A 22073-nucleotide genomic window follows, 5' to 3' on the forward strand; every position below is an offset into this window, starting at 1 on the left:
AAAGGTAGACAGGGTCCTGATAGGCTTAGAGAAGTTTATTTGCATAAAAGGTACAAAAAGCACTGGGATATATATTTTCCCCACGTGTTCTCCAAAGGGTTAATTAACTCATCATTGATAGTGTGATATTCTGAAACACAAGCATTGTCTAAGGATAGGAAGTCCACCTTATCTTAAAATGCTTTTAAAATCTCACTTAAAAAGCTGCTCTGTCCACAGTTGCTGAATATAAGTGAAGTTTATTGAATTGACCCATCATTTGGAATTTCCTTGAATGGTACTGGTGTACAGCAGCACCATTCAAGTTAGAGAAAATTAGCAAAAAGGCCTTTGATATCAAGAAATGTTTCCAAACCTGCAATAGCTGACGAAACAAGAAAAATTATAAATATCTAATAAATTTAGGCTGTAATGCCTCAAGCTATGGAAAAGCATACATAGCTTGAAGTTTACATGTAGTGCTTCTTGTTCATAGAAACTGCCACTTATTCTAAGTGCACAAATAGGCCAACATGTGAAGGGATTCATAATAGGAGATGCTGCCTTTATTGCAAACTTTGTTTGCTTTATTTATGTCTATTTAAAAAAAAAAAAAAAAAAAAAATGATGCTGCTGCACTACCTTTTAATAGTCATAAGCATTTTTTTAGCCTGAAGATTTATACTTAAAATTTATCATAGATTAAAATTCCTTGCACCTTTTTGACCTCTCCTATTATAGTTGTAAATTACAATTCGGTTGTTTGGCGATCACAATTTGGTCTTTCAATCATTTGTATTGTAGTGGTAAATTGCAATTGTTTCCCTTCTCCTACACTAAATTTTGAAGTAAGTAGAGGAAACGCATTATTAGAGGACTCAGACCTTGAGATATTGTAAAACAGCACTTTATTTGCTTAATTTGTATGGCTATGCACAAAATGAATGCTATTGTGCTATCTGTATAATAGTTGAAAGTTTCTAAAATAAAGCTTAATAAATAAAAGATAAGAAATGACATGAGCAGCTTAACCTGCGTAACACTGAAGTGGTTGACTTCAATAAATTTCAGTTATGCACACGACACTTCATATTTTTGCATATCTGGTCCCAACATTAACTGCATTTGGAAGAGTAAGGGTCCCAGTTGGTTTGTTATCTTGTCACATGATGAACTATTTGTAAGTTTATTTATCCTAGGAGTGGTAGTGCTACTCTGACAAACATTATTGGTGGTTAGTTAATGTATGCAGTGCATTACATTTCAGACACATTAGCAATTGCTAATAATTTATAACAAAAAAATGAGCAGAAAGCAATGACTTTTATGTGAGTTTATAAAAAATCTCATTTTTGCTTGTCCTGCACATTTCCCTTCATTCCTCCAACCAGTGTGACAACAAATATGATATCCAGTGCTTCAGCTACAATACAGATGACCCCCGCTTAACGCTGATAATTCGTTCCGGAAAAACAGAGTGCTAAGTGAATCCATGCTAAGTGAGCACTGCATTCCCATAAGGTACCATATGTATTTGTAAGTTGCGGTCGGTGCCATAGGATATTTCCTAATCAATAATAAACGGTAGTGAAAAGATGCACAAATGTTGGTCAAAATATTTAATATTCAAATATTTGTACATATAAAATATTCTGCATTACATAAGTGTATGATTATGTGGTAACTACTTATGTATCAAAATTAAACTTAAAATTCCAATTAAAATCATGAATTTAATTGATCTAAATTGATTTTAATTGATTTAATTTAATTGATGAATTTAATCATGAAAAATGTGTCGATTTTGGGTTGAACTTTGTCCCTCTTCCAAATAAACTAAAAGGGGTATTAATTTTAAATATCCCTCAGCGTTACCACCCAACAATAAAGTCAACTGATCCTTTGTTGCTTTGAAACCTGGCATGTTTTTTTCTTCTTTCAATATGAAACTTCTTTTAGGCATTTGTTTCCACAAAAGTCCTGCTTCATCTATGTTAAAAACATGTTGAGAAGTATAACACATAATACCCCTCTTCAATAATTTTAACAAGTTTTTTTTTGAAAGTTTCGGCTCCTCGATCTGCACTTGCGACTTCTCCCTTAATTTTAAATCTATTCAACCAGCCCTTACCAGTTTTAAATGGTTCCACATTTTTATTTTTAGGTGAGTTTTCTTCAGATAATCATATTGGCCAATCTCTTTCTGTCTCTCTCTTTTTTTTTTTTTTTTTTTTTTATAACATTTAACTTAACTGAATTCTGCATTGGATATTATCTTCAATAAAATTAGTTAAAGTCTTTCCATTTCAATCCTAATAGCCGGCCTAGCCCTAGTTGCTTGCAGTGGAACAGCTATCTTTCCTGCTGCTAAAATTAATTCTTTATTTTTTTATAATTGTTCTTACAGTTAAACTTGCAAGTCCTAAATTATGGCACACGTCTGCTTGTTGTTGACCGGAATCGATCCGCTTCAAAACATCTAATTTAATTTTCAAATTCAGTCTTTTTCTTACATTTATAGTCTTCGTACTGCACCCAGATGTTGTTGCTTTTTCATTCTTATCGGCCATTATTAGCTCTTCGTAAATGTAACTGCGTTGGTTGCATTAATTATGATACAGTGTTCAAATAAACTGTCTATTACGCACAATGTTTAATACTGTACTGAGTGATTGACTAGACTTCGGATAAATGCATATAACGCAAATATTACAAGCAATATACTTGATCATTTTTTAAAATGTTGATCTCGGAACTACGTAACAAGTCACTGTACTGCAATTAATTTAGCGTGCAAGAAAATTTCACTGAGTGTGGGAAAATTTCTCAAGTCGGCGTGGGAAACGTTTTAATGCTGTTTTGCTATTCATTTTCAAGCTATCGACTCCATCAAATGAAACGATTTTGTTAAATATGCCAAAAATGCTCTGTAAAAGAGCATTATAGTGATCTGTGACAGCGTTATAGTCAGATACGGTTATAATATAAGAACAGCGTTATAGCAAATCAGCGTAAAGCGAACCACGTTATAACAGGAGCCTGCTGTATATGGTATATGGATAGTTGATATGACATGTATCAAAAAAAGAAGAAAAAAAATTTCTAGATTTCTATTGGTAGAGTTTTAATGAATGAAATTTGAGTAAGCTCAATTAATCATTCCAAATGTAAAATTCTTGATAATCCATGGGGGTTCATTTATTACATGTGGTTGGATGGACCAAGAAATAAAAGTTGTTAGATTTCTGTTAGTCTGATGATTTTAATAAAATTTGGACTAACTTCACAAATCTTTTTAAAAGGCCCAAATATAAAATTTAATGAGAATTTGTCCAGTGGGAGTTGAGTTATTATATGTGGACAGACAGACATGGTAAAGAGATAGGTGCATTATGCATATACTTTAGCATGCCTATAAAGGACCTCATATATATTATAAGGAGGAAGCACAAAGTGATGAAAGAATAAAAAAAAATTATTGTTGCATAAAATATGTACGTATATTTGTTATTCCGTTACATTTGAACAGAATAAAAATATTGACAGGCATTCAGAAACAAATATTTTATAAGTACATGTGAATTTAAAATACTCCATCATGGAGTTTGAAATTAAGCCCTGTTATGTAAACAGGGCTTAATTTCAAACTGTAGTTTAGCTGCAAAATACAGACATAATATCCAGGTAGACTAAAAGTTACAATTATGATTTATGGTACACCTGAATATTGTGTGTTTTTTTTTCTAGCACTGGTGAAGACTTTCGTTATGAGTTTAGGTTGAATTTTGAAACATTTGTGCTTGACAGCACTACCTAAGGCTTATATTTTTCATACATTGAGACTTTGACTGTATAATATTTCCATAACAATTTTCTGTGTCTTTCACACAATTTTGTTACTTTCTGATCCTTTCTCTTGGAATAAATCCAGATCTAGATTTATTTCTCTTTGACAGAGGTTTAAGTCTTCTTCATTCTGACCTTCTGTGAAGTTGTTTTTGATAGGAAACTAGTTGGGTAAAGTTGCCAGAATTACTCAAGTCCTCCATGACAGCATTTTGCCCCTTGTCAGTATTTGGAGAGGTCTTGGTTCAAGTCCTGTCATAGAATATAGGAAATTCTGGTCTTTTTAAATCAGAGTTGTAGTTAGCTGATCTCAGGCAGAGGGAGTAGGGTTCTACATGAGTTATTCTTGGTTTTTTAAGCCTGTACAACATGCAGATTACCCTGTGAACACACCTGTATAGACTTGTATAATGCTGCAATATTGCCTAAGTTATAGGTATGTCTAAAACCCAACATGAATGACTCCAAACTTCGTATAGCCCTGGACAAAGGGCCACCTCCGTAGCCAGGTGGGAAGGAGCAGCAGTGCGCAGCACGCGCTTCTTGATTAGACCGGGGTTCGAGCCCGTCACCACCAGATACGGAGGATGCGGAAAGGTCAAGGAATGACCACCGCATATTCCTGGAGCAATATGGCCTTAGTTGCTAATGCTCCTAAAAACCAATCAACCAAACCCTGGACAAATTCCAAAGCTAAAATCCAGGAACATCAATAATATTATTCCTTGATCATAATTTTTAGTTAAGCACTAGAGGATGCACAACATAAATTTTGCACTAATGTAGTGCAGAGCCTCTGTAGCCAGGTGGGAAGGAGCAGTAGTGCATAGCACACGCTTCTTGATTAGACCGGGGTTCGAGCCTATCACCACCAAATATGGAGGATGCGGAAAGGTCAGGGAATGACCACCGCATATCCCGGAGCAATATGGCCTTAGTTGCTAATGCTCCTAAAAACCAAAAAACAACAATGACAACTAATGTTAGTGGTGGCATAAGAGAATTTCTACACCAAAAGCAATCTGTACAGAACAATTGTTAAATCAGAAATAAATGATCATGACTTTTCATGTGTAGAGGAAGCCGATGTTGATGGAAGGTACTGTGAATGACAAGAATAGAAATTTTAGTAAACAAAAGATTCCATAAAAAATAAATGCAGTGGAGTATTTTTTGTACCACTCCTAGGTTAAGCATTTTATGAGATGTTAATGATTTTTGAGTTGAAAAGAAGCACCATCAGTGAAAGCTGCTCTTTATTTGTTTTATCTCTTTTAATAATTTATCAGTTATCTGATTTTAATGTTTATATTTTTACCTTTCTTAATTTTATTTTTATTTATTAAACACATTTTATTTCAAAAGTTTTATTGTCTTAGTCAGCTATTGTAAGGATTTTTTATTGGCAGGAATGGAAAATTAATTTTTATGTGAAGTGGAATTTCCACTCCACACCCATACATTTTTATGGGTGCGGAATGAAAATTCTACTCCATGCCATCACAAACAGCAATCAGAGGTATTCATAAAATTAGTCAAAATGGCCATGCCTATTTCTTAGTGAGCTACATACACTGAGTGATCACTGAATTATGACCGCCCCTATGAAAACTGAATGCAACCCGTTGACCACATGAGGTACGAGAGTGCACAGTTAGTTGACCTACGTAGCATAGATAAGGTGTTCGTGGTTCAGTAGGTAGTAAAATTCTGAGCATGATGGGTAAAAGGAAGGATTTATCAGACTTTAATAAAGGACAGATTGTGGGAGCTCAACAATCTGGTGCCTCGATTTCCCAAAAGGCTGAACTGGTGAGGTGTTCAAGAGCCGCCATTGTTGGAGTGTACCAGGACTGGCATCAAAATGGTCAAACAACAACCTGATGGCAAAACTGCAAAGGTCAGTGAAAGGTTGATGTTAGAGGTGAGTGCCGGGTCCGACGACTTGTACAGGCAAACAGGCGCAGCACTGGTGAAGAGTTGACCACCCAATACAACATGGGCCAACCCAGAACAATATCTAGCATGACCATGCGTTGCACGCTTGCACATATGGGCTATACCAGCAGACGATCCCTACTGCATTCTCTCCTAACCAAGGTTCATCGGCATAAAAGACTTTCCTGGTGCAAAGAGAATGCAGGTTGGATGTTAGAAGACTGGAATTAGGTGTGCTGGTCGGATGAGACACGTTATTTACTCCACACCGTTGGATGGTCATGTATGGATTTGGCATCAACAACATGAGGCTCTTCATCCATCATGCATGTTATCAAAAGTGCAGGCTGGTGGAGGTGGTTGTATGGTGTGGGGCATGTTTCACTGGCAGGAACTTGGACCCTGGTGCATGTGGAACAACGCATCACTGGTCTCTGCTATCATCAACTGCTTGCTGACTGTGTACACCCCACTATATTACACTTTTTCCCGAATGGCAAATTGTCTTCCAAGATGACAGTGTGCTGAGCCATTAGCATTAACATTAGTAGAGGCATATGATGCAAGAAAGCAAGCTTATTCAGCATCAGCCAAAAAACAAAAAAACACACCACTCCCATTTCACCCCTCCGTTCTTTCGAAATACCTGTCCAGTTGAGCATTAAATTTGTTTAGGCTATCAACTTCAACAACAAGTGATGGAAGTCGGTTCCACCAACCAACCACCCGCTGGCCAAAGGCAAATTTCCACACATCTATCCGAAATCCGTCCGTCCTCAATTTGAATTTATGCCCTCTGAGGTGATTATTCTGAGCAAGATGAAGAATCCCATTGGCATTGAGCATGCTCAAACCATTCAAAGCCTTATACACTTCTATCAGATCACCTCGCCGGTGCCTAGTCTCCAGACTCTGTAATTTGCAAAACTTAAGCCTTTCTTCGTAAGAGCAACCCTTTGTTCCATTCACTAATCTTGTTGCCCTTCTCTATACCCGTTCCAGCAGCTCTACATCCTTCTTGAAATGAGGCCTCCAGACCTGTACACAGTACTCAAGATGTGGCCTAACCATTGCCTTATACAAGGGAATAATCACCTCCTTATCCCTGCTAGAAAAATTCCTGTATATCATTGACAAGACACCATGAGCTACTCTTGCAGCTCGTCTGCACTGCTCAGAGAACTTCATATCTGCCTGCACAATTACCCCCAGGTCCTTTTCATTCTCCACCACTGTCAGTTTAGTACCGCAGAGTTGATACGTTTCTCTGTGGTTACTGTTTCCCATATGTAGTACTTTACATTTGTCAATGTTAAACTTCATTTGCCACCTCTCAGCCCATCTGTTCAACCTTCCATCCCATCCCATCCACCCCAGGTGCCTTTTTTATGTTTATCCTCAACAATCTCTCCTCCACTTTCCTCTCACTTATTACAAAATCATCCAGCTCACTGCCAATGTTTACTTTACCTACATCATTCTCCTTCCTGAATAACTCCTCATGCGTGAATGTAGATGCAAAATACTCGTTTAGATTGTTAGCCACCTGAGCAGGATCCTCAACTGTTGAACCATCAATATCCAGTGGACCAATCTGATTCATCCCTTTCCTTCTTGAGTTTAAATAGGTAAAGAACTCTTTTCTGTTTTTCTTTGCATCCTTTGCCAAGGATTTTTCGTAGTCTGCCTTTGCCTGCCTAATCTCCTTTGTGACTTGGTTACAGACCAACTTATATCTATCATAGGCTTCCATGTCACCCATTAATTTGTATGTATTCCATGCATTTTTCTTCTCTGCCACATGTCTCATTAGTTCATCTGACAACCATTCCTGCACATCAAGTGCCATTGGGCACTTGATGTGCAGGAATGGTTTGAGGAACACAGTTCTGACTTCCAGCATATCGATTGGCCTCCAAACTCCCCCAACATCAATCCCATAGAGGGGAACTATGGAAAGGCATATCAGGCATCTGGATACACCACCTCCATACCTGCATTGCTAGCCACATTATATACAGCTTGGTTGGCCATACCTCCTGAATGTTTCCGACATCTTGTTGAATCAGTGCCATATCAGATAGCTGCTGTACTGAGGGCAAAAGGAGGACCTAAGAAGTATTAGGTAGGTGGTCATAATTCGGTGATCACTCAGTGTGTATAAGTGTTGTTGTTTTTTCCCTTCCCTTCTTTTGCTTTATTTAAATGTGTTACTTAAAATAAACAGGGATAGCCTATTTTTTATTAGGGAATCTTAAATTGGTTGTTTTTGTTTTATGATGTACTATATTTTATGATACAGTAACCATATAGTGCAAAGAAGCCACAGGCTTTTGTTGCACTGGCCAAAGAAAAAAAAGTAGATAAGCAAATACAAATTATGTACTTCCCTCCTCATGTAGGTAACTATCTAGTTGACGTTTAAATTTCTTCAAACTGTCAGCCTCAACTATCTGCAAAGGCAAGTTTGTTCCAGTAATTAACATCTTGCTGGCAACTAAAAAGTGACAATAATGAACAGAATTCATTCTGTTCATTATTGTCACTTGTAAATATTAAAAAAAATATTAAAAAAATGTAAATATTAAAAAATGTGCCTTTACAAGATATACTTACTCACTTCTTGAAGAATCTTATGATTCAGATTGATATAGACATTGTTCATTCATGTAAGCACTTTCAATTCAGATTCAGTTACATTATTCATAAAATAATATAAATTGCATTTAAACTGGAATAAAAAATACATAAACAATTAAATTTAAAAAATGTAATTGCTTGGCACTCTAGTAAATATTGTATTACATGTTAATTGCAATGAAATAGTCTTATATAATGTGTCCTTGTTTAGGTATTTATTTTGTCCATATTCAGTTGCTTCCTGTGTAGGAAAATCAACAGCTGTATTTGCTAATGTGATACTAGGTGCAATTGTATATTTTACCACATCAGGTAAGAAAAATGAATATATTATTATTAATTAACAATTGTGTTTCATCGAATTATTATTTTGGTAATTTTGAAAGGAATTATAAAAGCAGGTATTAGTGTGAGGTGAAATTCTGCAATTTCTTCAAGATATCTTGTATGTAGTATAACATAAAATATGAAATCCCTCTACCATCACCATTATTTTTAATACAGGCATACCTCGGTTAACGTTACCTCTGATAACGAAGCTTCGATATAACGAAGTCCGCAATTTCAAGCCCCATTTAACATAAAAAAATATTCCAATTTAAGGCCAAAGCCCGACAATCATCCGATTGGTGACTGACGGCGACTCGTTACGTATTCCCGAGTGCTCCCGAGCTGCGGGCATGTCTGTTATAACAGTTTTGCGTGTCAATCGCGTAATTTAGTTGTTGTTTACATGATTGACGTTGTTTCAGTGTGGCGCATTGCAATAATCGACGTAGGTTCTTTATAGCATTACATAACGTAGATTTTGTAAATTTTAATAGAAATATTTTTGTTTTAGTTAATTAAAATGTCAGAATCAAAGAAAAGAAAAGCAATTTCTTTGGAAACTAAACTAAATATCGTACGACGTGTTAAAAGCGGCGAAAGAAAATCCGATGTGGCACATTCTTTAGGATTAGCGCAATCAACTTTAACAACCATACTAAGTCAATCAGAAAAAATAAAACAGTCTGCTCAGAATTGTACAGATGTTACAGCGGCAAAATTAACTCGCTTAAGGAATCCAATTTTAGAAAAAAATGGAGAAAATGTTAAGTTTGTGGATAGATGATATGTCACAACGTCATATGCCTTTAAGTCAAATGGTGATTCAAGAAAAAGCATTACATATTTTTGTTTAATCACCTGAAATCTAAACAAACTGAAGAAATTACGGAAACCTTTGGGGCTTCTCGTGGTTGGTTCGAGAAATTTAAAAAACGGGCCAGGATTCATAGTGTAAAATTAACAGGAGATTTAAAAAAGGTGCTTAAATGACATTGAAAACGTTTTAAATTTTTTTAGTAGTGAAAATGATCCCGATTTAGGAAGAAGTGTTATAGTTAAGCGATCAGTGTTAAATGCAATAACTCCGTATAGGCAATTGTTAAATGAAAGAGAAAAAAAGCATAAACAATCAACTTTAACCTCATATTTTAAAATGTGATTTCACTTTGTATGTAAGTTGACTGTTTATTTAATAAAACTTTTCTTTGTTCGAAAAAAAGCTTTTCATTTTCTTTACGTAGGAACGTATCCCTATTCTGGCCATAGTATTTTTACCTCTGAAAACGAAGTTTCGCTTAACGAAGTAATTTCGTGGAACGCATCCTATTCGTTAATCGAGGTATGCCTGTATACCGATCCCTTATTTTATCAGCATAATTGCAATTTTCATTATTGAAGTCCATTATTTCAGTCAGATCATTATTAAACAGATTTAGCTGGTTAATAATTTTAAAAGTACCCTTCATACATTTGACATTTTATTTGCCAATATTTTAATATAAATATTGACAAGGAAGCAAGCTTATACAACATCAGCCAAAAAAAAATAAAAGAATAAAGTACTGATCAGTATGCTCTACCTGAAGGCAAATTTAAGCATATCTGTTCTGCAACTATCCTTTCTTTAATTTAAATTTATATTTAATTTACTTAATCTTTTTAAAGCCTTGTGCACCTTCGGTTAGGTCACCATATGGATGCTTAGTTTCCATGGTACTGCAATTTACAAACCAAATTCTTTCTGGTAAGAATACCATTTGTACCCCATTTCTCTAATTTCTGCCCTTTCAACAGATCTACATCCTTTCTCAAATGAGGTTTCCAACCCATATGCAGTATTCATGATGTGACGTAACCATTGCTTTGTTCGGTAGGTCCCAATGTTTTTCATTTTGCAATGTTGTCATTTCTTTCTTTAATCTTACTCAAAATTAATCTTTTCTACAAAAGGAACCCCACTGGCAGTCATATAACTTGTTAATTTTAGATAATTCCCCCTCCTCCACTCAACCTCTTCACTGTTTACAAAAAAGAGATGGTATTTCTACAATGAAATTGTTTTGGTGTGGCCAATGTAGGTTCCCCTAAAATGCTTCTGTAGGTTGAGGATTTTAGTGTCCTCAGAAATGATTTTCAGTAATACACATTATGTTTACAGTAGCCTAAGAGGCAAACCTTCAGAGATAAAAAGGAATATATTGTTTCAGCAATAGTAAATACAAAATTTGGCAACGAGATAAAACATGATAATTGGCATCTAAACGAATTTCTGAACTTACAAACTGCATTGGTGCCCATGTGACATTTGATGTTGATTACATTCAGACACTGTTGCACTCACTGCAATTCTTTTTGATGGTTCTTTTATGGCCACTTATAAATGACTGTCTTTAGATCCCAATTTATTCAAAAGGAAAACATTTGTCTTCCTATTTTTTTTTTTTTTTTTTTTACTTCCAATCATGCAAGAACTTGTATTCCATTTTAAAGAGCAACATTAATAAAACTTTGTTCAAAGGTTTTCATTGTTGAAGACAATGTTGAAAAGTATGGGTTCTGCATTCGAAAAACCGTTGATACTTTTTCTTCTTCAAGCACGAGTATTCAAACTATTCAGTGATTTATCTAAATTGGTACTATACCTTTTACTCATTACTGCTTGAAAGAACATTTTTCATGAATTTGTTCTACAATCATATTTTTAATGTATAACATATAGTTATATTTTTAAATGTATAACATATAATCATATTTTAAAATAATGTATCCTTTAATTCCATTACCTGTCACTTTATTTTCTCTTTTTTACATATTCTACATATGACTGTTTTTAAATTCTATGCAGTGGAACTAATTTATGATATTATCAACAGCAAATTCTAAATGGGAATCATTCAGGGAAGTAATCACAGAAACTACTTGGCTTTTCACATTAACTAAGAAACACTTGTCAAGGCTTATTGGAGCTAATTTGTTTTTTTTTTTTAATATTTATTGGAGCTAATTAGAGCTAATTGGTGATGGAACTGATCATACTTGTGACAAAGAATCAAAAATGTGTGGGTTGCATATAAATTATCAGGTGGTATAACAGCCTATGGAAAATATAAACTAGTCTATAATCAAGTCACAAATAAGGTTAGGCAAGCTAAGGATGATTATGGGAAGTCTCTGGCAATGAACAGCAACAAAGACTTCTATGCTTATATTAACAGTAGAAGAAGGGCAGGGTTCAATCACACTGGGCCACTTTATGTCAATGGATTAACTGTTGATGACCCTGCTCAGTTTACTGACAAACTGAATAGTTATTTTGCATCTACATTCACACATGAGGATGCCAGAAGTTTATCAGACTCTAATGGGGAAGTAAATGATTTTGTGATAACTGAAAGGAAAGTATGAGAGAAATTATTGAAGATAAACATGAAAAAAAGGCACCTGGGGGTAGATGGAATCTATCTAGTTATATTAAGGGAGGCAGCAAAGGAGGTAAGCAAACCCTTAGCCATAATTACGAGAGCATCCTTGGATTCAGGGGAAGTTCCTGTGGACTGGGGATCTCTGAATGTATCCCCAATTCACAAAGGAGAATCAAAAGGTGACATGAGTAATTACAGAACTGTTAGCTTAACATCTTTACCAGGAAAAATAATTAAGGCACTGGTTAAAGAAGTAATGCAGGACCATCTAGCGAGGAATGCAGTTATATTGCAGTCGTTATTGTTGTTATTTGGTTTTTAGGAGCATTAGCAACTAAGGCCATATTACTCCGGGGATATGTGGTGGTCATTCCCTCACCTTTCTGCATCCTCCGTATTTGGTGGTCACGGGCTCGAACCCCCGTCTAATCAAGAAGCGTGTGCTACGCACTGCTGCTCCTGCCCACCTGGCTACGGAGGCACCTGTACTGCAGTCACAGCATGGATTTGTTAATGGGCAGTTTTGTGTATAATTTTGATATCATATACTTGTATTTCAGGAAAGCTTTTGATACTGTTGCACATAAAAGACTGCTGTACAAACTGGGGCAATGTGGTATTAAGGGCAAGTTATTGCTATGGATAAAGGAATGATTGAATAGGAGAACACAGAGAGATTATCAGTGGGCATTGTTCTTTGGAACTAATGTTATTAGTGGAGTCCCCCAGGGTTCAGTGTTGGGGCCACCATTGTTTTCTATATTTATTAATGGTGGTGATGAAGGTATATTAGGCTTAATGTCTAAGTCTGCAGATTATACAAAGGTTGGCAGGTGATGGTTAATGACAGTAATCACGGTGAGCTACTGCAAAATTAGGTTGATGAGCTGGAAAGTGGCAGTTGAAGTTTAACATTGACCAATATCAACATACTGTATTGTATGGTACTACACTCAGAGTAGTGGAAAATGAAAAAGACCTGAGGTAATTGTGCAGTCAGATATGAAAATCTCTGAGCAGTGCAGACATGCTGCCAGAACAGCTCATGGGGTTTTGTCATTGATATACAGGAACTTTTCTAGCAGGAATAAGGAGGTGAATATCCCTTTGTTACAAGGCCATGGTTAGGCTGCAACTTGAGTACTGTATACAGGTCCAGAGGCCTCACTTTAGGAAGAATGTAAATCTACTGGAAAATAGGTGCTGAGAAGAGACAACCAGATTGGTGAATGGAACAAAAGGGTGCTCTTACCAAGAAATACCACAGGTCTGGAGGTGGCCTCACGTTTGAAGGCAACAAAGGGTGCTCTTACCTAGAAAGGCTTCAGTTCTGCAAATTATTCCACAGTTAATTATTCTTCAATTGTGATAACATCACAATGACGGATGATGAGGGCACTGCCCTCATCATCCCTGTCATTCTCACTATCCAGATCTAGATTTCAAACAGGCTAAGAGTAGACAACTTGCTTCCTGTCCTGATGGTAGCCGAGCATTCTGGTCTCTGCCAATGCTATTGCCCGCAACTTTTGTCCATCTCTGTTCCTGCCTCTCTCAAAACCAGATGGTTCTATTGCCACTTCAGCCATGGATCAAGCTGACCTACTAGCATTCTATTTTTCTTCCAACTCATGTATTAATAATCTTGGAAACTCCCCCCCCCACACACACCATTCCCAGTATGCTCCATTCAGTGCCTCCTGTGGTCTTCCGTCACAAGGATTTTGGACAGTCTTGATTCTAAGAAAGCTCCGGGTCCTGATATTTCTCCACTTGTTCTCAAAACCTGTGCTCCTGAACTTACTCCTGTTCTGTGTTGCTTTTTTTCGCTTTCTTATTCCAAAGGTGTTTTCTCTTATGTTTGGAAATTTGCTCATATCCAGCCAGTTTCTAAAAAGGGTGACAAATCCCTTCCATCCAGTTATCATCCCATTGCAATTACTTCTACCCTTTCGAAAGTAATGGAGAAATCTATTAATTGCCAACTCTTAAACTATCTAGAAACCTTCCATCTGATCAACGGTTGCCAGTATGGATTCCCTCAGTGTTGATCCACTGGTGATATTCTGGCTTATGTTACCCATGTATGGACAAATTCAATGGAAAGGTTTGATGAAACTCAAGCAATTGCTCTTGACATTTCAAAGGCTTTTGATGGTGTTTGGCATAAAGGTGTTCTGAATAAGCTTTCATCTTATGTTTTGCCACTGTCTTTTGTGATTGAATATCCAGTTTTTTCTGATCGCTCACTATGGGTGATGGTAGATGGCTGTCTGTCTTCTAACTTCTCCACTAATACTGGTGTTCCCCAAGGTTTAGTTATTTGTCAAACTCTTTTCCTCTTTTATATTAAAGTCCTTCTTCCATTGACTGGAAATCCTAATGTAGTTTGCTGTTGATAGCACATTGCATTCCACCTACCAGTTTGAGAAACCTTCCCTGCTCAAACAACTTAAACTTCTCAAATATCCACTACAAATTCCCTAAATGTTGATCTCCAGGTAATTCTTCAGTAGGGCAAAGGATTGAACTCAACTTAATTGATTTCAATCCTTCTAAAACTCAGTCCTGTTTTATATCTGATATAAAGAATTATTCTGTTCCTATGCTTATCTTCAATGACACTCCAATTTCTAAGCAAGATCATGTATCTCTGTTGGGGATTATCCTGACTTCTAATCTCTCTTGTCATAAGCACATTACAAATATTGCTTCCTGCATCTAAAAAACTGGGTTTTCTCTTTTGCTCTCACCTTTACTTTTCTTCCAAACAGCTGTTCACTCTGTACAAATCACATATCTGCCCTATTATGGAATATTGTTCCCGCATCTGGGGCTGTGCCCCCAAAACCTCTCTCGGGCTTCTAGATTCCATTCAAAAGAGGGTAGTTAGGTTAATTAATGACGTCTCTAACAGAGTCTCTCCGTCTCATAGACATTGTTTCTTCTGCATGCCTTTTCTATAGATACTTCCATGGGCACTGTTCTTCTGAGTTGGGTTTTATAATTCCTGCTCTCTCTTTCAAAGCAGTCTGAACTTGTACCACAAGCAGTCAGCATTCTTTTACTGTCCAACTTCAAATTCACAGGGCCAACTTTTCTTCTTCTTCATTAGTCATTCAACTTCTGTTTTCTGGAGCAACCTTCCTTCATACGTATTTCCTGAAAATTACAATCTGCAGAAGTTCAAGTCTCACGTCAACAAATATCTTCTTTTGTCTTCTCAACCTCCAACCCATGCACAGTACTAAGTACTATAGGTTCTAATACCTTCTGGTGTTTGAGGTTTTCATAAAAAAAATGTTTTTTAAAAATTGCAGCATTCTGTCTCAATTTTAACTGAAGAAATTTTATTTTCCTCAACCAAATCCATCTCAGACTTAACATTTCTCTTAACTTTTCTCCTATTGCTTCTTCTTAAAACAGAAGACCTACCAAGGTGAAGACAGTGATCCATCTGAGCTTTCTTCCCCACCATAGCATTTCCACCTTTTATGGAAATGCTATGGTGGGGAAGACCTTTGATGTCATGTTTTGATAGGATATTCAGATGACCTACATGGTGTCAAAAGTGCAGTGCCCTCATCATCCCTGTCATTCTCACTATCCAATTCTGCCAACATGACAGCCTTACCTGCGAGAACCTCCTCCCATCCCATCATTTTCTCACCTGAACCTCTGGAGACAGAAGGCTCAGAAGATTCTCTGCTTTTTACACCCTTTGACAATTTTCCTTGTGATATATTTTGATCCTGAAATTCCAGCTTACATGTAGAATTCAAATTCTTCCTGAATTTATGTGTGAAATTTGCTGACTTAGTAGTCTCTCTACCAGCATTAGACTCCTTTTTTCAAAATTAATGAAATCTGCAACATCCACCAGTGCCACACTACAATTTTCATCACACATGAGGCTGCCCCTGACTCCATTTGACAAATATATATATATATATATATAACAATAATTGTATAGGCCTTTACCAATTAAAACCCAATCTTTAAAAATCTATATCTTTTCCAATAAGATGCTATTTTGTCCCAGAATTAGATAAAACTAATCAACGTGACAAACCCCTCCAACTAATTAAAGTCCCCTGCATCCATTACTTGTAGAATTTAAAAAGCAGCTCTTCAAACTTTCAAATACCAGCGCTATGCTAAAGCATAGGCAGCTGGAATTGGCAGTTAGAAGAAAGAATGCTCTAACTGCCAAAACAGGCTTATTGTAAATTTAGGGTAAATATTACCTTTCCTTGATTATAAAACCTGATGAATCTTATCACACTATACTCGAGTTTTGCAAAAGAAATAAAATAAACACCTTAAAACCATATTTATAAACTATTTAGTAAGAGCGCACATAAAAGCATTCATCACAGCTAATCACCATTGTTGACATCCTTTCAGCTGATCAGTGATCACCTGAATATCAATGTCATCCTTACTCCTGCTCGGACAACTCACGTGAGGAGGCATATATTTAAATTGAGGAAGAATGGCTGAAGGATAGATATGCAGAAATTTGCTTGCAGCCAGCAGGCTGTTGATCATTGGAACAAACTTCCATCTAGTGTTGTAGAAGAGGGTAGTTTGAATAAATTTCAAGAACTATCAGATTATAAGAATGACAGGTGATGTGGGAAGTTTTTATTTATTATTTTTTTTTTGGCTGACGCTATATAAACTTGCTTCCTTGCATCATTTGCCGCTACTAATACTAATGTGGCTTTCTGTCAGTGTCAATTCATTCTTGACTTACTCAAGCTTTATGTTACTCTTCTTTGGCCAAATTTGATGGAAAAGTTTGGAAATTAAGCAATTTCTTTTAACATTTCTAAGGCTTTTGACGATGTTTGTTATACAGGTCTTCTAAACAAACTCCTATCTTATAGATTGCGATTTGTTTTTATCAACTGATATCCTGTTTTCCCTCTAACTGCTCACTGCAGTTTATGTAGCTGGCTCTCTTTCTGCCTACAAATTTCTGCACTAATGATTTGGTTCTTTTTCTTGTTCTTTTCCTGTTGTATATTTGTGACCTTCTTCCACTGACTGGAAATGCCATCTATAGTTTTGCTGATGACAGCACACTACAGTCCATTTTTCAGCTTGAGAAAATTTGCCCTCCATGAAGAGCTTCAGTTCTTGAATAGCCCGCACCAGATCCTTAAATAATAGTGTTCAGGTAATTCACCAATGGGACAAAGATTTTTAATTAACTTCAATTCCTCTAAAACTCGGTTGCATTTTATTTCTCATATATATATATATATATATAAAAAAATGTACTGCTCCTGTGCTCATCTTCGGTGATGCCTAGATTTCTAGACAAGCTAACATGTCTCTGTTGGGAACCCTGATCTCTAATCTCTCTTGAAATGCAAAGAATGAAAAGCTTATATCAGAAATATTGCTTCCTCTGCATCATAAAGAAACTGGGTTTTCTTTTCAACTCTCAGCATTACTTTTAGCATTAGCATTAGTAGAGGCATATGATGCAAGAAAGCAAGCTTATACAGCATCAGCCTAAAAAAAAAAAAAAATAAAACTTCCCATTTCACCCATACATTCACTCCAAATGTTTGTCTAGTTCTGCCTTGAATTTATTTAAGCTGTCACTTCTGCAACTACAGATGTAAGTTTGTTCCAGCAATCAACCACCCACTGGCTAAAGGCAAACTTCCACACATCTATTCTACAACTGTCTTTCCTCAATTTGAATTTGTGTACCCTCAGGTGATTAATCAGGGGCAAAAGGAAGAATCCCATCAGCATTGAGTGCTCAAACCATTCAAGGCCTTATACACTTCAATCAGATCACCTCGCAGGTGCCTAGCCTCCAGACACTGTAATTTGCAAAACTTAAGCTTTTCTTCGTAAGAGCAAACCTTCGTTCCATTCACTAATCTTGTTGCCTTTCTCTGTACTCATTCCAGCAACCCTATATCCTTCCTAAAATGTGGCCTCCAGACCTGTATACAGTACTCAAGGTGTGGCCTGACCATTGCCTTATACAAGGGGATAATCACATCCTTTTCCCTGCTAGTAAAATTCCTGTATATCATTGACAAGACACCATGAGCTACTCTTTCAGCACTGCTCAGAAAACATCATATCTGACTGCACGATTACCCCCAGGTCCTTTTCATTCTCTACTTCCCTCAGTGTAGTACCACACAGTTGCTATGTTACTCTGGGGTTACTGCTACCCATATGCAGTACTTTACATTTGTCAATGTTAAACTTCAGTTGCCACCTCTCAGCCCATCTGCTCAACCTTTCTAGATCCTGTTGCAGTAGTGTACTGTCATTAGTGTCATTAACAACCCTGCCAACCTTCATGTCGTCTGCAAACTTAGACATTAAGCCTGATATTCCATCATCATTATCATTAATATATACAGAAAACAACAATGGACCCAACACTGAATCCTGGTGGACATTTTGGAATTCCCGAATAACTACTCACTCTGTACAAATCCCAAATCTGCTCTACATGAAAATTGTTCTCACATATTGGGTGGGTTCCTCAAAACTTCTTTCAAGCTTGTAGACGTTATTGAAAAGAGGGCAGTCAGGTAATTACTGCCCTTTCTTTTACATATTCCCTCCATCACATAGATGTTTTGTATCTGCTACATTCCTTTTTTGTAGTTATTTACATACACTTATTTTGAACTGGCGTCAGTTAAAATCAGTCTGAACACATGCCTCAACTAGTCAACATCCATTCACAGCAATTTCCAATTCAAAACTCGTAAGAATCTTTTTCTCTTCCTCATTTATCCTTTTTTTTTTTTTTTTTTTTTTTTTCCCTTTTTTCTGTGGAACATTTCTAAGGCTTAAACCTTCCTTCACATCTTCTTCCCAAAAATTTACAAATATAAAATTCATGTCTAATGTCAACAGGTATCATCTGTCTTTTCGGCCTTCAACTATTCACATTCTATGTACCATAAGCTCTAATACGTTTCTTGTCAAGGAGTTTCAAATAAAAAAATAATAATAATAATAAGCCCTCTGCCTAGAATTTTACACAATATTTATTTTTTATGGAAAGAAAGCCATTGTAAGTGGTTGCCTTATTTTCAGGCACATAATTTAACTAAAAATAATTAGACTTTAGCTGATGAACTAAATAAAAAGAAAAGTTTCTTTCAGTTTAATAGCATAATTTCTAATGTTAAGCTAAAAGTTAATTTCTGCCACTTGCAGCTTGTTAACTTAAGTTAACAAAATACTATAAAAGCTTGTGTCATCTTATGTGCATTTGCTGATCCTTTAGTGATACAGATGAAAATGATGTTCTTTCATTTCTTTTTCCCTCAGTCTATGATAGTGGATTAGTAAATTATATAATTTTTGATATTTCATTTTTGCATTTAGCATATGATGTTATCCAGTTTTTTATTTTAAATTGCTTTCCTCCTTTATAGGGAAGCTGTATAAAACAATGTTGTTATTGGCATTAGCATCCTACCAATCATTTTACCCATTAATACTCATTGTTCCAGTAACTATGTATATATCTCAGGTAAGTACCACTTCTTGATATACTTTAAATATCTCCATGCAAAAAAAAAATTGTATTCTATTATGAAGAGCAAGCTGAATTTTCTAGTTCTTAGAGGAGCATTCATAGTGACAGTGTATAGTGTAGTGTAGAAGTTTTGCCACTCATTTCAGCAGTCTAGGTTTAAATGCTATATAGTTACTGCATTTAAACTTAGACCTCTCCAAACTGTTTCCAGTGCTGTAGTTAGCTAGTCTAATGCTGAGGGTGTATGGTTTTTCTCAATGAGTTATTTTGGATGTTTTGTCCCACAGAATATGTGAATCAGCACATGACCGAAGAAATTCACATTGCCTGCATTAGGATTAGTCACATTAATATGGAGAAAGGTATGAGAGATGGAAGCTGGCTATGTTAGGAAAAGTTGTTTTCCTACTTCCAACCACAGTTATGGGTTAATAATGGTGGTCCATTATAATACAGTCAGTCCTCGTATAGCACGATAGTTGTGTTCCTAGAAACCCAATATAAACAACAGGCCCTATAGGAAAAATAGGGTTAGGTGCCGACCACCCAAGATTGAACACACATTTGTAACCAAAACATTACCAAACACAATAAATAATCGTAATAAAATACGTAAGTATTTTATTACGACTGTTACGTAATAAAATATTGCTAATGCTTTTGCTTCTATCGTAAGCAAACTTGTTTTTTGTTTGATTTTCTATCCAAACAGATGACAGCCGCTCCATCTTTTCCAATTCTTTGTGTCTTAATCTAATGGATTTTAATTACACTTTGAGTTGTTCCTACTATGAAAGTTGTTTTAATTTTCTCTGCATTCTTTGTAATTCTTGGCGTTGCCTCATTCAGGCCTGTAGCACGTGCAGTATAACATGGTCTTTCATTTCGCTCAAAGCGTTTCACAATTCCATGTTTTTTCTCTATCGACAGAGGCAGACTGGCCATAAGCCTTACCAGGTGAAACCCCGGTGGGCCGGTGTGATTTTGACCATAAACCGTAGTACGAGGCCACTATAAATTTCCCCGGGTAAGAATTTTTGATCCAGTCCGCCTCTGTTTATCGATATTGCTTTTCTTTTTCTCTCTGAATCTGCAGTGTCTTCACCAGGACGCTTCCTTTTTACACCTTTTAATTAAGTATTTTACTCATTTTTAGGGAATAAAGCACAATTACAAAACGAGGAGGCACGCTTGATACACATAAACAAAGCTGCGCGTGTGTAGCAACTGAATAAACAACACCGTAAAGGCAGAGATACACTATTAACACCTCACATTTTACTAAAGCACATTTCTAGGGGTTACTACCATAAAACAATAAAAACAATTTCCAGTTGCGTTTCTGCTAGTGGAATCTGTTATAAACTGGTAGTAAACTCGATCTAATTGCATTTGCGATTATACCGATTGCTGGAATTGTGTTGGTTTTTACATTATTATGGTGAAATGTGTTACCACTTTACTGATAGAAAAAACAAATACATTTTCAGAATCTTCTCTTTATTTCTATCGTGTTGCGTTCAGTTGGGGTGATTCTGCGTTTGACTGCCATTTCTTGTAAACACAAAGGCGAATCGTGCATAAGCGAATTCGGTTTGTGTTATATAAGATGCCATTCCCCTATTTATAAATCGTGTATGATCGAATTCGTGTAGTGTAAACACGTGTTATACAAGGACTGACTGTACTATAATTAGTAGTGTATTATGTTTGCTGATATAAGCAAACATTTACATTAAGTGGCTCATTCTTTCAAATAATTATTATTTTTTTTTACTAGTTGCATTATTGGTGGCAACTGAACTTAACATTGACAAATATAAAGTACTGTATATGGGTAGCAGTAACCCCACGATAATGTATCAACTGTGTGGTACTATACCCAGGGTGGTAAAGAATGAAAAGGACCTGGGGATAATTGTGCAGTCAGGTATGAAGTTTTCTGAGCAGTGCAAATGGTCTTCAAGAGTAGCTCATGGTATCTTCTCAATGATATACAGGAATTTTACTAGCGGAGAAAAGGATGTGATTATTCCCTTGTTTAAGGCAATGGTCAGGCCACATTTTAGGAAGAATGTGGAGCTGCTGGAATGAGTACAGAGAAAGGCAATGCGATTAGTGAATGGAACAAAGGGTTGCTCTTACAAAGAAAGGCTTAAGTTTTGCAAATTACAGTGTCTGGAGACTAGGCAACTGCGAGGTTATCTAATTGAATTGTATAAGACCTTGAATGGTTTGAGCATGCTCATTGTTGATGGGATTCTTCCTCTTGCCCAGATTAATCACTTGGAGGGGACATAAATTCAAATTGAGGAAAGACAGTTGTAGAATAGATGTGTGGAAATTTGCCTTTAGCCAATGGGTGGTTGATTGCTGGA

At 36.3% G+C, this 22073-nt stretch overlaps 1 protein-coding gene across 1 annotated transcript in view; it reads left to right on the top strand.

Annotated features, from left to right (window-relative positions):
* Positions 1-22073, top strand: part of PIG-U (phosphatidylinositol glycan anchor biosynthesis class U) — a 181808-nt gene that overhangs the window by 82794 nt on the left and 76941 nt on the right. Inside the window, exons 6-7 of the mRNA XM_090390140.1 lie at positions 8615-8715; positions 19592-19689. Coding sequence (XP_090246266.1) covers positions 8615-8715; positions 19592-19689 — 199 coding nt within the window. The remainder of the gene's footprint in view (positions 1-8614; positions 8716-19591; positions 19690-22073) is intronic.

The sequence above is a fragment of the Mastigoproctus giganteus genome, chromosome 2 (assembly GCF_048544385.1).
Source record: "Mastigoproctus giganteus isolate SK-2022 chromosome 2, ASM4854438v1, whole genome shotgun sequence".
In the NCBI taxonomy this organism is placed as follows: Eukaryota; Metazoa; Arthropoda; class Arachnida; order Uropygi; family Thelyphonidae; genus Mastigoproctus; species Mastigoproctus giganteus.